The sequence below is a fragment of the Siphateles boraxobius genome, unplaced genomic scaffold (assembly GCF_051911475.1).
Source record: "Siphateles boraxobius isolate OS27281-9 unplaced genomic scaffold, OSU_SipBor_1 6, whole genome shotgun sequence".
Classification (NCBI taxonomy): Eukaryota; Metazoa; Chordata; class Actinopteri; order Cypriniformes; family Leuciscidae; genus Siphateles; species Siphateles boraxobius.
The window spans coordinates 5,750,330-5,768,672 of NW_027509186.1; the positions used below are offsets into that span (position 1 = coordinate 5,750,330).

General features: G+C 40.1%; 2 protein-coding genes across 2 annotated transcripts; both read left to right on the top strand.

Annotated features, from left to right (window-relative positions):
- Positions 1-8,862: 8,862 nt before the first annotated feature.
- Positions 8,863-11,203, top strand: apoa1b (apolipoprotein A-Ib). The gene is made up of 4 exons (XM_077207549.1): positions 8,863-8,953; positions 9,646-9,692; positions 9,956-10,100; positions 10,295-11,203. The coding sequence occupies exons 2-4, from the start codon at positions 9,650-9,652 to the stop codon at positions 10,878-10,880; spliced, it is 774 nt and encodes a 257-aa protein (XP_077063664.1). The 5' UTR covers positions 8,863-8,953; positions 9,646-9,649; the 3' UTR covers positions 10,881-11,203.
- Positions 11,204-11,520: 317 nt separating this feature from the next.
- Positions 11,521-18,237, top strand: LOC143715693 (T-box transcription factor TBX1). The gene is made up of 8 exons (XM_077207451.1): positions 11,521-11,551; positions 13,029-13,200; positions 13,445-13,546; positions 14,088-14,259; positions 14,331-14,486; positions 16,214-16,281; positions 16,423-16,547; positions 18,038-18,237. The coding sequence occupies exons 1-8, from the start codon at positions 11,521-11,523 to the stop codon at positions 18,235-18,237; spliced, it is 1,026 nt and encodes a 341-aa protein (XP_077063566.1).
- Positions 18,238-18,343: the final 106 nt, after the last annotated feature.

Here is an 18,343-nt window from a genome sequence, read left to right on the forward strand (position 1 = left end):
TGTACCATTTTAATTCAGGATTCTTTGATGAATAGAAAGATCAAAATAACAGCATTTTTCAGAAATATAATATTTTGTATCATTATAAATGTATTTACTGTAACTTTCGATCAATTTAATTCATCCTTGATGAAGAAAATATTGATTTCTTTAATTTGTTTCCTCCAAAAAATGAAATACAACTTTGTACTGACGCCAAACTTTTGAACGTTAAAAAAGGTTTCTATTTCATATACAGATGCTGTTCTTTTGAACTTTCTATTCATCAAAGAATCCTGAAATAAAAATGTAAATAACTGTTTACAACATTCATAATAATCAGAAATGTTTCTTGAGCATCAAATTATCATTATTCTGATTTCTGAAGGATCATGTGACACTGAAGACTGGAGTAATGATGCTGAAAATTCAGCTTTGATCACAGGAATAAATTACATTTTACAATATATTCACATAGAAAACAGCTGTTTTAAATTGTAATAATAATGCACAATATTACTGTTTTTCTTTTTTCTTTTTTTTAAATCAAATTAATGCAGCCTTGTTGAGCAGAAGAGACTTCTTTAAAAACATTGACCATCTTACCGATTCAAAACTATGACTGGTAGTGTACATATATATGAAGCACACATTTGTAATTGTGTTTTAAGTGTTGTCCAAATGCTTGCTGGCATCACTGCTCTGACTTCGGCTCTGATCTTGTCTCTCTTGTTGGCAGTTAACAGCGAAATAAATTCACTGAATCACTTACAATTAGAATCAAGTCAACAAGTTATGCACTTTAAAAAAAGTCACACAAATATTTTATAAAACACACACACACACTCACACAGATGCATACACGCATGTAAGAGAGAGAAAAATCTAAGAATAAGGGAAGAATTTGATTGTATTTCATTGATATAAAACTCATGACGCAGAACTTTGAGATTTGCTGGACGTGACAAACAGCAAACCTTTATCAGTGCATGTGGGTGTCTGTTTGTCAGAGCAAATTTAACCCCGATGATCCTTGAACACATGATCCAGCCAATCAATGCATCCGTTTGGACAACCGTTCAAACCGTCTATTCTGCTTTTATTTCAATTATTTAAATTGTTCCAAACATTTGGATGCAAGCAGGCAACAAAACGTGTTAATAATATCTTGGATGCCTGCAGCAAGTTAACCAATTTTGAATATTACGATTTAGCATCTTCACAGAGTACCTTAATGGAAAAGTTCACTTAAAAATGTAAATTCTGTCATCGTTTACTCACCCTCAAGTTGTTTCAAACCTGTATGAATTTCTTTATTCTGCTGGACACACAAAAACATTATTTAGAAGAATGTAATCAAAACCGTTGATGGACCCCATTGACTTCCATAATATGGAACAAAAGTACTATGAAAGTCAATGGGGTCCATCAACTGTTTTGGTTACATTCTTCAAAAACAGAAGAAAGAAACTCATACTGGTTTAGAACAACTTGAGGGTGAGTAAATGATGACAGAATTTTCATTTTTAAGTGAACTATTCCTTTAACACCTCAAAACGGCAAGAACTCTGCATTTACTTTTTATAGTGCCCCCCCCCCCCCCCATCCCCCCAAGTCCTGTCATGTTTTCCATGAAGACGAGACTGCAGTCCTTCTGTTGATGTGGGTGAATGAGGTAAAAGATCAGTGTTTTGTAACAATTGTAATTTGATCCTACATCAGCAAACAAAATGTCCCCCTATTTCTGCTGTGTTTAGAATGGTGATGCATTGCTGCCACATACATATTATTTTTTCGACTCAATAATGTCGTAATAACGAGATGTTATGTAGTTTTATATATATGTAGTTCAGAATACGAACATTGCGTTTAATTACACATTAAGCATTTTCCTCCCATAGAAAACCCTTATTATAAAGAAAAAGCTTAATGTGGCTTAATAGGCTACTAAGACAGTGATAAAGATCAAATGCTGTACACACCTTATTAATAAACCATACTATCCTACAGAAAAGCAGATGAGCCCAGAATATGAACGCAACGCATTTAATTACATGTGAAGCGTTTTCCTCCCATAGAAACCCTTTATTATAAAGAAAACTCTTAACGTGGCTTTCTATCGGAGGATAGCATTACGGTGCACAACAAATCATTTAAATGGTATTTAATACAAAAAAAATGAAAAATATAAGTAGCCTATAAAATAAAATGTGTGGCATTAATTAGCCCACAAACAATATTTATTTTAAAGCCTAAACAAATTTGTTTAAAGCAAACCACCAGCTTTGAGCGTTTATCTGTAGGCTAAATGTTGTGTTTCAGCCAACTTTTCAAACTGGCGCAGCGCTTACTCGCTGTAGAATACGCATGATTTGTTTTGTTAAACATGAAGAGGACTTATCTGTCTGGCATGGCTGCTCACTCTAACGTTAACCCAGATAAATGTTCACTATTATTAGGCGCATACCTAAGTGTTCTCCTTGTGAGAAGAACATCATTCAGCGAACAGGTTCCACTTCAACGCATAGAGGCATCTCGTAGAAGCCGAGAGCAAAACAACTCGGTCAGGGAGCAAAACAATCAGCAGTGCAACGTGTCCGGGGCGGCAAACAGATCTACCTGTGCGGTCCCGAAGCTGAGAACCAGCATGGCCCGCCCCAAGGAACCAATCGTCCAACTGAGAAGCCTTCCAGGCAAGCCTTCTCGGCAGCCCGGGAAAGCATAGCCGACCATTCTGGATCGGACTCGGGCATCACCACACTCCCCGAAGGGGGGTAACGCAGCCGAATCCACATCTGCAGAGGACTGAAGCTCCCCCTCCGATGCTGCAACCGACATCTGATCGTCGGGAGGAGCCCTAAAAGACACGACTGGTCATCCATGCGAAGGACCAGCACGCTCCTTTGAAGGCTCCGGCGGCGACAGCGTTTGTGAGGCATGAGGGGCCCACGGAGATTGCCTCAGCGGGGAAGGCCTCACGGTAATCCTCAGATCACCCTGGCTAAGGGTCAAAGTAGGCCTTATCCTGAGGTCCAGAATAAGACCTACTGCCCCCCCCCATCCCCCCCCCCCCAAAAAAATTCTTGGGGGCAACTATGGGGTTATGAACTGGAACAGCCACCGGCTCAGGAGAAACAGAGACCGGCTCAGGAGAAACAGAGACCGGCTCAGGGGGAACAGAGACCGGCTCAGGGGGAACAGAGACCGGCTCAGGGGGAACAGAGACCGGCTCAGGGGGAACAGAGACCGGCTCAGGGGGAACAGAGACCGGCTCAGGGGGAACAGAGACCGGCTCAGGGGGAACAGAGACCGGCTCAGGGGGAACAGAGACCGGCTCAGGGGGAACAGAGACCGGCTCAGGGGGAACAGAGACCGGCTCAGGGGGAACAGAGACCGGCTCAGGGGGAACAGACTCCGGCTCAGGGGGAACAGACTCCGGCTCAGGGGGAACAGACTCCGGCTCAGGGGGAACAGACTCCGGCTCAGGGGGAACAGACTCCGGCTCAGGGGGAACAGACTCCGGCTCAGGGGGAACAGACTCCGGCTCAGGGGGAACAGACTCCGGCTCAGGGGGAACAGACTCCGGCTCAGGGGGAACAGACTCCGGCTCAGGGGGAACAGACTCCGGCTCAGGGGGAACAGACTCCGGCTCAGGGGGAACAGACTCCGGCTCAGGGGGAACAGACTCCGGCTCAGGGGGAACAGACACCGGCTCAGGGGGAACAGACACTGGCTCAGGAGGAACAGACACCGGCTCAGGAGGAACAGACACCAGGGTGGCCATCTTGTTCGAGCGCTCATGCGAGGTGGCTGCAGCCATCTTGTCTGGGATCGCTGGCTCGGCGGCGGCCATCTTGTCTGGAGACACTGGCTCGGCGGCAGCCATCTTGTCCAGAGACACTGGCTCGGCGGACGTGACGTGAAGAGTCTCTTGTGCGGCAGGGATGACGTGTACAGTCTCTTGTGCAGAAGGCACTACATGAACAGTCTCTTGTGTGGCAGACACGACGTGTACAGTCTCTGGTTCGGTGGCCATGACATGATGCGTAGGCTCGGCATGACTTACGTGAAGTGCACGCTCGGCAGGACTGACATGGAGCGCAGGCTCGACAGGGTTGAAGGGGAGTGCAGGCTCGGCATGGCTGACAGGGAGCGCAGGCTTGACGGGAAGATCAGGCTGAACAGGCATGACGTGAAGATCAGGCTGTACAGGCATGAGGTGATGATCAGGTATAATGTAAAGATTAGGCTGGCCAGGCATGACGTGAAAATCAGGCGAATCAGGCATGACGTGAAGAGAAGGCTCGGCAGGGCTGAAGTGGAGCACAGGTTCGGCAGGGACCTTGACAGAACAAAACTCTGGAACGGTGGTTTTGGCAAGACGAAACCCTGTTCGGCCGATCTTCTTGGCCATCCCTGCTGACATGAGTGGTGGGTCCATCATGTTGGACATTAATCTGGGACGTCCAGAGACCGATCCGGTGATGGGCCTGATGTGCCATGACGTGAAGATTCTCAGGCTTAGAGTTTAACTTGAGCTTGCGGGGTTCTTCCTCCGCAAAGCCCACAGTAAATGACGAACCGCTCAAAGAAAAGGCCAAGTCAGTATACTGTTCAAGAGTCACGTTAGGGTCATGCAATGGCATAAGATAGCTAAGTGGCTCAGATAGTCCTCCACGAAAAAATATCATTAAACATACTCATCCATGTAAGCCAGATGAGCAAGCTTCAAAAAGTCAAATCATTTGTGCTGCTGGATTCCTTGATGGGTCTGGGTCTTACTCGGCTGCTGGATCTGTGTACTGCGTAGTTTTCTGTCACAAACTGCTGTGAGACCAGAAAGTTTAGATCCAAATGCAGCTTTTAATAAGATGGGGTAATCCAGACACGTAATCAAATGAACAGGCAACAGGTCGAAATCCAGGTAGGCAGTCCAAACAAACACACAAGGTTGGGAACAAGGCAAACGAGAGGCAGGCAGAGAGTCCAAGACACTGAAATACAGGGAACCAAAGAAATGCTCAGAGATGCAGTGCAACAACATACAATCCACGACAAAGACACAGGGCAAACATGAGGGCTTAAATACACTAATTAATTATAAGACAAGGAACACCTGTGGACAATGATCAGACAATTAACAAATGACAAGACACATGGCAGGATCACATGACAAACAGGGAAGCACGTCACAGACAAGAACAAGGAACAAGACACAAAACCCACACCGTGACAATATGACATTGCATTATGCTAAATATCGTATGTGCGTCTTTTGTTAATGAGGGATTCTTGGACACATTCATGTTGTTTGATTTGTTGAGTAAAAATTAAAGTTTTAATTTTGAATTAAAATAATAAAATTAGACCCTTGGGGTAAGATGGGCATTGGCAAAAATTGACCAGAGTGACATGCTGTTACTGTTATTAATTTTAAGTTTAATACTTATTGTAATCCATGAGGTTTTATTCAGCATTTCCATGAATTAAACATAATCCTACATTCGAGGCATCTTTGTTATTTATTAAAACCTATTGGATAATTGAGATAAATCATTCAATTTGAATTCATATTGTTATTATGACACATTTTTTATTAAATTTAAAATGTAATTAAATATGTACATTTTCATATTCCTGTGCATATAAGTCATTGGGTAAATAAACCTTTCAGAGGAATCTATTTGACTGAGATTCTACTTTAACTGTTGTGAGGTATTTGGTTTGGGTGTTTTCTCTCCCCAGGTAGGGGTATGACAAGTAATTGTTTCTATTTATTTCCTATAATAATGCATTATAAGGGCTGATGCATTATAATCCTGCATAAGCTAATTAAACTGAAATAATTGAAATTTAAAAGTCAATAGACATCCATAAAAACAGCCCATCTAACCCTACTTTAATGTATACTCAATTACAACTGCAATGATAGTTTGTTAGTGTGATGAAGAAACAATTTCCAAACCACACTACAAAACAAAAAAAGATATTTGAGCTGAAAATCTTTAGATCTGTGATACATCTCTAACATGATCCAGTCCAGACGTCTCCGCTCACACCGGCACAGGGGTGACAACAAATGCAAGAGGGCTATTCATGTGCACTAACAGAGGGATACATGACAAAGACAAGGAGTGTTAGAGCACTCATAAATATGAATGAGAGAGGATGAAAAGAAGGGAATGATGCTGGCAGGAAATAAAGATCAGAGAAACGCGTTTGCCACTTCACTTACAATTCTGGAGCATTTAATGCCTTCTCTCTACAGACAACAACCAAAGAATAAAGCATTTCATCACAATAGATTCTGTGTACGTTTTATTTTCAGTGACAAAAATCCAATGCAACTCAATCGAAAAATAAGTACAAATGGATGGTCTGAAACAAAACACTGAAACAAAAGCATTTTCTTGAAAAACAAGTTAAAAACAAGTTAAATTAAAGAGCTAATTTATCGAGCTTCAACGGTATAACATTTAAAACATTTAATTTATAAGGGATTTTAAAAGCATCTAAACCCAGACAGCAATATAGTGTCGCCTCCCTGATCCGGGCCACATCTGGTACATGTGGATTCAAAGTGTACCAGATGTGGGCCGACACTATGTTGCTGTCTGGGGAGATTCACTAATTTTTGCCATAATAATAATTACAGTATTGTCAATATGGCCAAAGCACACTTTAAATAAAAACAAAGCTGTAAATGTGAATGTTTGTAAACGTACACTGTCAAATGTATTTCTGTGATTTGCTTGTGAATCAATGAGAGTTGAACTGATTTGATCTGTTTATGTATCACTGAGTAGAGTTTCTTGAAGCAACAGCTAGACTGATTCCACTGAACAGATGATTAACTCAGTATTCAGCTGAGTTATTTGATGAACACATACATGAACAGATAAAGAAAAAAGCATGACTAATGCCCTTTTAGACTCCTGCTGGAGCCCTCGAACTCAAAACTGTGCGTGAAAGCACTGCTGGGTTTGGGATTTTCACAGCAGTAACTGTCACTGAATAAATTCTTCTTCTAAATGAATAAATTAATATGCATGAGTCTATCAGTAGGATCAAACTGGCTAATTTTTGACCATTTTACAGCCATTATTTTGATGCAGCTGAATTTGACACCAAAGAGTTTGGAATCAATTCTATCAAAAAGAGCGATGTTACCATCCGAATCACTCCATTTTACAAAGAGTGCGTAATTGTTTTTTGTAGCTCCTCCACACACACACACCAGAGCCTCAAAGTCCACTTCAGCCAACAGCTGGAATGACTCTTTGACCCATTTGCTCTGAAACAGCGGCTGGCAGTGTTCTGCTGTGTGCTCATATAGACAGTGTGTACTAGGAACGGTTACGACATTCTCCTCACATACACCGAATGCCCCTGCAGGCCTTATCACAGAGGACATTCACACAAGTCCTGGCCCTTACAGCGAAAACCACAGACACACATGAGGGACGAAACTCTGCTGACATTGATTTTCTACCGAACTCTGAGTAGTTTACTTAAACTCCTACTCAGATGAGCTGATATCCACAAATCATGAACCCTTTGGGATTTTTCCCCTCTGATTTTATGTTGTATAGGGTTCATGTTTTTTCTGAAAACATGACAAAAGACAAACAGATGGCATGTGATTTAAGAAACGTTTCTTTTGAAGCTCATGTTAAGTCTCACATGAGGTGTGATTGCTCACAGGTCTCTCAGAGAGTTCAACGTGTCTCTCACGCGGACACAAAATAACGTTTTAAAAGTTTATTTTACATTAGTAAAAACATTCTGGATTACCAAAATGATAGTCATTTTACCGCAGAGTGAATCTCAGGAAACAGTGTCATGTTTTATTTCTCTCTTTTTTTTCTCACAATGATAAACTTTCAAGAAGTCATATTTTTCCACCTCAGACTAAATAACTACATTAGTACATTAGCAGTAACAAAAATCATGTTCATGAATTAATTAATATTCCAAACCATTAATATCATTTGAAGAGAATATGGTTAGGAATATTAACTCACACATTATAATTGGAAACAAATAAACTAGACAATTAGTTTTTAAAAAACATCCCTGTTAATCATTCAATGTCTTCTGTGGTTGAATGTTATTGGGTGAAAAGTCAAGGGGAGAAAATGTTAGTTACGCTATGCTAAATATCATTATTTACATTCTTGTGCCCTGTTCCAAGAACAAAGTGATTAAATCATGCAACAAAGTTCAGTATCGTGTTAATCACATCAGGCAGAACACACAAATATCATTGTTTCAAGTCCAAGCAACATTCTGAGAAAGAAAATGTTCAGAATGACTTAAGTAGTTTTGTAAAAGAGCTTAGATAAAGTGCTCAGAATGGTTCAAGTCTCAAAGTCAAAGCTTTATTTGTCAAATGTGCAATAACATGGCAAGCAGCGGTACGTGTTGATGACGAAATGTGTTTTTATGTCACTATTGAATCCGAAAATTTTTCAGAAAAAAAAATATAGAGGGAGATTAAGTAGTTCTATATGTAAAGGAACAGATGTTCAGACCAAATGTGCCTCCTGAGACAAAATCTAAATGAACTTGATCAAAACAAAAAGAAAATTTTATATGAATGAATTAACCAGTCTACATAATCAAAAGTCCTATTTAGGGGTCAGATCACAGGAAATAACTTCATAAAGTACCAACTGTACATGTCTCACTTGTGTCACAAGATTGCTTCAGAAGTAATTGATAGGCATTCATGCACTAAATGTGAATGATCAAAACTCAAAGAGCCTGAAGCAATCTATCATGTATATGCATGTGTGTGTTTCCCCCATCCCATCCGAAGGTAACCATTGGACCCTGTGGTGAGGGGGCGAGGGGTTGAGGTTCAGCTCCAGATACCGAACCCCCACCCCACCCCCCCTCCTGCTGGGCCTTATAAAAGACATATCTCTGGCCTTGCTTTTTCAGTCTCGTCCCAGACCAGCTACATCAACAGGTAAGCAGCCCGACCTCGCACTACAGAGCAACTCAGGCTTGTGTCAGGAAACAGCTGGACCGCATGGACTGTTAGCAAAACAACCAATTTCTATTGAATTATACATTTAAAATATAACTGTTGTTGAGAGAACATTGACAGAACATGTTTTGTACTTGATTTTATATTGTTAAAAGTACCAAAAGTCATTTTTTTGGTTTGAAAACTAATGACTATTGGTGAAATGTGATAAATTATTGTAGATATGTAACCCCTCGAAGGCATCTGGCCACCTTTCTGCTCCTCAGCTGCTTGAAAGTAACAATAGGTTTGACTGAAGTCTGCTAAATTTTCCAGGTCCACCATCAATGTGTCCAAATTAATCCAAGGATTTCAGATTATGTAGTGGTTGAGAGCTAATCTGGTTGTGAAGCCTTTGTAACTCTGTCTAATCTGGGATCAATTAGAGTCTAATAGGCTGACATATGTTGTAGCCCACGTGGCCTGAGTAGGTCGCAAGCTCTGCAATAGTTGTAGTATCAATCTAGAACCATCACAGTACCAAAAGGTTTAATAACATTAGGATGAATTATGCTGAATCGTGTCTACTCTTATTTGGTTAAAAATCTCAAACCTATCAATTCATTGTGAGCTGCTTCAACTGTATTAACAATATCTGATGTTTGTTTTTTGATTGTTTGTTTTTGACCCAGATCCATGATGAGGTTCGTTGCCCTCGCCCTCACTGTTTTGCTGGCAGGTAAATAAACCCATTGCATCTCTCAATAAATTATTTTCTTAATCACCATTTTTGTCACGAGAATTTAAGACTTGTTTGTATATATACCTTCAGTTTTTGTTCTTGCTTTAAGAGGTTTTGACTAGTTTATGCCATAGGGTAAGAAATTAACTTAAAAAAAAGTCTTAAAATCTCACAAAAATTTAGCTCTTCAGTTAAAATGGTCAGACTGCAAGCACTTTGTTCCAAACTCAAGCGTATGAACTGACATTTCCTTTGTCCAGGTTGCCAGGCCCGTTTCTTGGCGGACGAAGCACCATCACAGCTGGATCATGTGAAGACTGGCCTCCAGGTTTATGCAGATCAGCTGAAGCAGTCCGCACACAAGGCCCTCACTCACCTCGATGACACAGAGTTCAAAGACTACAAGTAAGAAAGCAAAGAAACTCTTCATTTCCTCTAGAGCAACAGTGCATTCATTTGCAGAGTAGTATGGTATTGATCGTAATCGATGCCATTGATTGTACCAATGTTGCAATGTCCAGCTGGGCTGGGGCCACATTTTCAAGAACGCCATATCAGTTTTTCCAGTGGCAACCAACCTAAATCCTCTTTCTGTTTAGGAAATTCCTGGGCGAGTCCGTGGATAATCTCCATAGCTACTTTCACCAGGCCTTTGAAAAAATCATCCCAGTTGGGACCCAGGTGCTGGAAGCCACTCTACCCATGCGTGAGAAGTGGAGCAAGGACATGGAGGAACTCCGCAAGCAGCTCGAGCCCAAGCATGTGGAGCTCAGGCAGGTTCTGGAGAAGCACTTTGAGGAGTACAGAGATGAGCTGAAGCCTTTCCTCGATGACTACTTGGTCAAGCAGCGCGAGCACATGGAGGAAGTCAGAACCAAGCTGGAGCCAGTGATCAAGAGCTTGAAGGAGAAGATTCCACCCAACTGGGAGGAGACCAAGACCAAGCTGATGCCCATGGTGGAGATTGTGCGGGAAAAGCTGACGCAGCATCTTACGGATCTGAGGGCCCAGCTGGTGCCTTACATCAAGGAATATAAGGATCACATGGAGAAGGGAGCCCTGGAGTTCCGCGAGAGTGTGCGATCTGGAGAACTGAGGAAAAGGATGGACGACTTGGGCACGCAGGTGAAGCCTCACTTCGATGCTATAATTGATGCTCTCCGAAAGTCTCTTAGCAAGGAGTAAACCAACTGTTTTTCCAACACCCTCCCTCCCTTCTTCCTTGCCAAGTACCGAAACCTCGACCCATGATCTGGAAGGCTTTTCTCACAGCATAACCAACCTTTACTCGAAACACACAATACACGAATACACTCATATGCACTTTTGACACATTTCCCACAACTACATTCTCTTTAATGGGCAAACACAAATATGAATAAAAGAACACTGAAACCTGTTCATTCAAAAATGCCTAGCAAAAATCCTTTGTTAAGCTGCTTTTTGTTAAAAACTGATTTTCAATGTTCAATGAAATAAAAAATAAAATAAAAAAATATTTCATACTATTTCTTCAATGTCTAAATGTGGTTTATTTGGATGTTTTGTTGAAATTATATGGAAACAACCAAAAATTAATTAATGCCATATAATATATTATTATACATAACAAAATAAAGAACAAAAAAATATTAGAAATTACAATTTTGGTGTTGTTGGTATTTAAACATTGCTTATCTGTTTCATGCAAATGCACAACAATGGCCTTTAAAATACACACTTTTCTACATTTTAGATCTGATTAATGAGTTGATTACAAAAATGTGTCACCGGTGATCAATATATCCTGGTTTAGTGATCTGTTACTTATTAGTGATAGGGCAAGATGGATGTGGTGGCCATATTAATGTCCTCAGGCAAGACTATGTCAACACCAAACCATAATAAAAAAAAATAAAAAAAACACACACAAAAATAACATAAAACAATTCTGTGCTATTTAGGCATATTGACAAGTTAAACCTTGATAATCAAGTTTCAGAAGCATTTTCCAGTGTCTAGATTTGCATTAAAATCCAAGAATATGGTCCAACATGTGATGGGATGCTTTTGGTAAAACTGGTCAAAGACAGTTATGTTAAAGTTGCAATATCATGGAGAACAACTGAGATATTAAATAAATCTCATTATCAGATTTTTCTTTCCTATATGCGGCAACACTATTACTTCATAAAACGAGCATATTGCAGAAATGCTCCATAAATGTGCATGGACGTTATGAACAGATCTGTCTTCACGGCTTGACAGGACTGTAATGCTCAGTTGAAGAGTGCACATGGAGAGCTATTCAGTCCCTAAGTGAGTAAACCTAGATCAATCATCACTATGACCTTGCAGCAAAGCTTTGTCCATCAGAACAATGGTGGTAAAAGTCCAATTAGCTGTTTGTTGAGTGTTGGAGGTGTGACACCGAAGCATTGATCAATTGCTGCCACGACCAACAGATTCTTCTGTTCGCAGTCAATAATGTTGGGTGTTGTATATGTAATTAACAAATACTTGAGTGTAATACAGAGTAAGTTTGTGGGCATCGTGGGTCATGGGTTGTGAGTGAGTGATATGGATGAGGTGCTGAAACACTGCATATTAGATCTCTGAGAATATATAAAGCCACGACTGCACCATCATGAGGCGCAGATGCATGGGATCAGACACATTCAGACCGAGATTGTGTATGCAACTGGATGTTGGACCAGGTTTCAGAGTACAGCAGTAATGATGAATGGTAATATTCATATTTTACTTTATTTGTACTTTGTGAAATAAAAATAGTATTTTTCATCTTGTTTCTGAAATATCTTAGCATCCTTGAAATAGTGAGCTATTGAAATTGAGAATTTAAAACCGTTTCATTTGAAAATATGTCACATTTTCACAACTTTCATTATGCCTAAAGCTCACTTCTCACTTCAATTGTCTTGGTCTCACGTTTGGTTTTGGTTCACATTTATGTTTTCATGTCTTTTATTTTGTAGTTTTCATAGTCATGGTTCCTTTTTGTCATGTGCTTCCATAGTGTCATTCCTAGTGCCTTGTCTTTGTGTCACGTTGTCATTGGTTCATTGTTCATTGCTTTCAGGTGTGTCTTGTTAAGTCATTAGTCTTTGTTTATGTATAGCCCTCATGTTGCCATTGTTTCTTGTTTAGCTTTGTCTTCGTAACCTGTTGTTGATTAGTTTGTTTAGTCGGTGGTTCAAGGTCTTTGTTTCCTGTGTATTTAGTTCATATTTTATTTGAAATAAACTGCACATGAGTTCTCAACTTGCCTTCAGTGGGCATTTGTTACACTCCGTATTTAAGGTATATATTTGTACTTTTCTCCTGTATCTGTAGTCTCAGAGTTGTCGCAGGCTGGTCCTCTGGTCCTGCCGTGTTCTCCAGACGAAGGGCGGACGTGCAGCAAAGCGCCTGAGATTGCCAGCGTCAGAGTTCAGCTGGAAATGCAGAGCATGTGGCGGCAGTTTGACCAGCTGAGCACCGAAATGATTGTAACAAAAGCTGGAAGGTTTCATCAAATTCTACACCTTTGCATCTGCTAATACGACCTCTTTGAAGCTTTATGTCATGTGCAATTCCATTTTTACATTGTCTGAAGAAAATGTGAATGATGATTCTAGTGTATTGTTTGGTGTTTTTTGAGGTTGCAAAGATGTTATGAGTGTATTCTAGGCATTTTCCAAAGACTCCTTAAATAATGGCATCATAAAATGTCATATCTGTGGACACTGATGTTGTTTGTGTTTATACAGAAGGATGTTTCCTACATTTCAAGTACACATTTCCGGCATGGACCCGGCAGCAGAATATGTTCTTCTAATGGACTTTATTCCTGTTGATGACAAACGATACAGGTATCTCAACAGAAAAGGTTTCTTAACAATTTTGATACATTTCGCATAATATTCAGACAAGTTTGAAGAGACTCCAAAAGACGCTCTTTAAATAATTTTTATAGTTTTTGCCTTTCAGATATTCTAAAAACAAACCTAGTTTAATACTGTTCCACGCCCAACAGTTTACTTTACAGGACACTACAAACAATTTAAACACAAATCTTACAGCGCAATCATGAAAATGTATTTTCCATGCTTAAAGTAGGGTGTTGTCAACCTCTTCTATTTCAGGGCCATCCTGACAGAGCTCTGGGACAATCGTGTTATGCCCTGAATTCATTATCCTGTATTTTCTCATGAATATAGGGATTTAACATGTTGTACACTCTATAAAATCAACAGAATTGAAATTGTATTGTAGTTAAGAATTAAAAGTAACATTTTAAATGTTAGTGCAGAGACCTCCTGCAGTACGCCAAACCCTGGTCTTCGGTATGTTGGTTCTGTTTTGATTTGAGAGCGGGCATATTTTGGACGTTCTTGATGTTCCTGTGTGCAGGTATGCTTTCCACAGCTCCTCCTGGTTGGTAGCGGGACGTGGAGATATCGCTGCCCCGGGACGAGTGCACTTCCATCCAGACTCACCCGCACGGGGATCCCAGTGGATCAAACAGACGGTCTCATTCGACCGCCTCAAACTCACTAACAACCTCCTCGACGAAAATGGCCACGTAAGACACACACACACGTACATAACTGTCTGGATCCTGCAGAGGTTCAAACTCTTGTGCATGTGTCGTAGATGATCCTGAACTCCATGCACCGCTACCAGCCGCGACTGCACGTGGTTCTGGTGGACAGGAGCAGAAACAGTCAGCGCTTCGCTCACCGCAACTTCTGCACTTTCAGTTTCCCAGAAACTCGCTTCATCGCAGTCACCGCCTACCAGAACCATAGGGTACCAAATACCCAACATCCGTACACACATTCCTACAGCCCAAAAGCCTAGGACTAGCAAACAGGATTCAATTAGTAATTGGTAGTCCAGGCTAGCAAATTCTAATCAATTTTGCTAATAATTTGTTTTGATGGTCCACTTTAGATATTCTGCTGACTAAGTAATCTTGAACCTACTTGTCAACTAACTCTCATTAGAGTATTGGTAGACTGTCTGCTTACAGTTTTTCTCAGTCGCTTCAGTGCATTTCTCACATCACTATTTACATTTGCACAACAGTTAATGCAGTTCTCAAAACAATTAGTACAAACTGCAAAACCTAGTGGATAACCTGCAAAAGCGTGTCACTTGCTCAAAATGGATCGCTCATTCCTCAAAAGCAAGTATTCATGTCAATGAAAGTGTCGGTGTCATCAAGATGAAAAGTCCTGACACCATTGTTCATGAACAAGATAGTCAAATGGCTTTGTCATGTTTTCATTATGACCGTTTACTCTGTAAATGTTTTCCAATGCGAGAAAGTCTTTGTGACAGTACCAGAAAATGCTCAAGACAGCACTATATACTATTTACACAGCCATTTGAAAACTACAGTAAAGTTACACATTACTGTATTTAGTGAGGTAACTGAGTACTAGACACTGAATATGTATGTTTCACATTTGTACTGCATATACTCTTTGCAATTCTAATTTGTTCACAGCATTGTGCAAAAGAAAACATACACCCTTAACAAACATAACTCCCTTTGTGTAGAGCTGTGCACAACCGTAAACAATATTGCAGTGCATACTGGCACTGAACATACAACATACATATTACTGTAAATCATTCATGCACATCCAGACGTTCCTCTCTGTCTGGACACATAGGTTCACCTGAGAGAAATTATTCAATTTAGGAGACATTTTCAGAAAAAAAAAATAATAATTACAAAATTTGTAAAATTTGCTTGACGGATTTCAACATTTTGCAATGATATGAGGACTATTAGTTTTATACGGAATGACTATTCAACATTCACAAGTATAGTTAATTTTGACTGACATGACATAAGCAAATGATAATGTTATAACACAGCAGAGAGTTGTATGAAAGCAATTGATGCATGTCCAAAAGCATTTGCAATTTGTTGGAAGGAATAAGAAACCGCTACTATGATGTGCACAAATGACTAAATGTTGTGGAGGTTGAACTAACTGTTGTGCAAATGTAAATAGTGATGTGAGAAATGCACCAAAGCGACTGAGAAAAACAGTAATATCTGCTAACACTTTGAGATTCTCCTTAGACATTCTACTGACTATAAGTGACCCTCCAAATACATGTCAACTTATTCTGCTAACCCAAACCCTAACCTAACAGTCCACTACTCTAATGAGAGTTAGTCTGCATGTAGTTGCAAATCTCATATAGTTAGTAGAGGAGGGCCACCAATATAAAGTGTAACCTAAATTTTAAACATTCCTTTCATGTCGCTGCTTAGAATGGTTCGCTAGCTGTGAATCTTTGGCTTGACAGCAAATCAATTCACTGGTTTTTGCAATATTTGCAAAAAAATTAGTTTAATTCGATATACAATTTAATTCCATCTGTTTAACAATCGTTTGGGTAGACATTTTGAAAAATAATGGCAAGGTTTATTTTTTTATCAAGAACTGTATAATAAGTTCAGCATAAAGTATTTGCAGTGAGTGAGTCTGATGCTCCTGTCTTTCCTGTCACAGATTACCCAGCTGAAGATCGCTTGCAACCCCTTTGCGAAAGGCTTTCGAACAGCAGATTCTGAAAACAGGTAAATGTTAATGCTGTGTAACATTAGACCACAGATTTGTATGGTTAGTGTCACTTTCTGTAATTGTCCTACTATCTCCAGCTGTTATCGGATGGATACTATGAGTATAATTATGAGTATAATTATGCTTTCTGATCTTAGACCTTCAGCTCAAGGCCCAACCGAATCTCCTCGACTGTCGTTGTCCTGGAACCTGTTTGAGGGAACATCTGTGAGCCGGGATGTGCGTGAAGACCCGAGGCCAGCACACCAACCACAGGCACCGCGTGAGTGCACTTACTGCTTTTATTTAAAGGATTTATTTCAAACTTTTTGGGGGAATTTTTTTTAATAAATTTTTATAATCAAAAAGATTTTTTCACATATTTTAAAGTGCCTCTAAGCTATTTAAGTCTCCTAATGTTGTTTTGGAGTCTCCTACTACAGGTTTACATGCATCAAAGGTGAAAAAATCCCTTTAATTATCTCATAATATACATTGCACATCACCACATTTTTCAATGTTTCTCAAACGACTCATTAGATGATTCAGTCTCTCTATATTCCTCTTTTCCACGAGTGACTCTGCTCTGATTGGCCAGATGACCCAGTCTGTTGTGATTGGTCTACAGCTTACAGCACCTGTCAGAAACGAAACGTCCATTACCATAACTGAACTTTCTAAAACTGAGGCTTTCTAAATCAGTGATTGTACACACTGTAAAGTCTGTAATGACGGCGTTGATTTTACCATTTCAATCTGAGCGCGAGTCCGATGATGAAATATTGGAAGAACTTGTTATTCAACCCGAACCTCCATCGCAAGGATGACCTGAGCAGGATGCTTCTCAGTGATACACTAACTCAGTTTGAGGAACATTATGAGATTTTTCAACTGTAATTCCTCACCATCAGCATTAACATGTGCATGTCCATCAACAAACCCATTTGTAGATTTCTAATTTATTGCAATGCACATGCAGGAAGCCGAGCATAACGTGAATAACTGAAGTAACATTAAAGTTTGTAAAAACAAATCTTGCTCCATCCTTTCTTTACTCAAAGTAGTAAAAACGACAGACAATCTGCATTACTAGACACAGTTTTAGGTAATAGTGACACACAGCTGATTGGAAGTATTTCAGTAAGAGTGGGTTAGGGCTAACGTGAGTTAGCCGGAAACTTGCACAATGTAAAACTCAAAACGTCTCGGTTACTAATGTAACCCTTGTTCCCTGAAGGAGGGAACGGTAGACGTGACGTCGACTGATGGTTAACTATGTATTTTGAACACCCGGTAGAAAATGTATACATCAATAATTATTCTGACTTGCAGGTTGTGATTCTGAGGATCAGGTTGGTCCAAATAAACGGAGTACTGACCCATCTTTCTAGAGCTAGCGTTTTGAGAATCCTACGTTAAACTCAGAGATTTGAGAAGAAAGCTTGTTTGAGGACAACATAGAACATAGGCGGTGGGACTCGAGTTACAGGTGTCTCTTTTAGGTGGTTCAGAGTCTCATTTCTTTTGGGAGACTAACTTTATTTATCATGCACTTTTGACTACAACTTTGCAGAACGTTTACATTCACAGACAGATATATTACACACTGCATGAAAGGCAATATTCGAAAAACCATAATGGGGCACTTTAACAACAGTAGAGTTAAATTGAAAAAAAAAAGAATTGTACAAGTGACCTTTATTGTAAGCAGTCTCTATTTTGGTAAATATTTTTATCTTGTTTACTAGTAAACCTCTTCTTCTCCCTTTGCAGTTTGTTCAGATCCTCATGATCCATCCCAACAGACAGCGATGGATGAAGCGGCACTGTCATATAGTGAAGGGATGGACTTCAGTACAGACAGGAGGGATGGAGGTTCACATGCTCATTTCTACAGCACTCCTGTGTTCTTCACATTACCCTGCCAGTGGGACGGCCTGCCGGCCAGAGCAGACCGGGGTCTGATGGGATAACAAGTCCCTTGTGTAGAGGAGCCGGATTCATTTAAACGGTCCATAGATAGATAGATAGATAGATAGATAGATAGATATTTTGTGTTTTAATTTTATCTAAGATCTT

Coding starts and splice junctions, on each gene's coding strand:
- LOC143715693 (XM_077207451.1), top strand. CDS start 11,521: ATGGATGTGGTGGCCATATTAATGTCCTCAG. Junction 11,552..13,028: donor GGCCATATTAATGTCCTCAG/GCAAGACTATGT, acceptor CTGTATCTGTAG/TCTCAGAGTTGTCGCAGGCT. Junction 14,487..16,213: donor CCGCCTACCAGAACCATAGG/GTACCAAATACC, acceptor TTCCTGTCACAG/ATTACCCAGCTGAAGATCGC.
- apoa1b (XM_077207549.1), top strand. CDS start 9,650: ATGATGAGGTTCGTTGCCCTCGCCCTCACTGTTTTGCTGGCAG. Junction 9,693..9,955: donor CCTCACTGTTTTGCTGGCAG/GTAAATAAACCC, acceptor TCCTTTGTCCAG/GTTGCCAGGCCCGTTTCTTG. Junction 10,101..10,294: donor ACAGAGTTCAAAGACTACAA/GTAAGAAAGCAA, acceptor CTTTCTGTTTAG/GAAATTCCTGGGCGAGTCCG.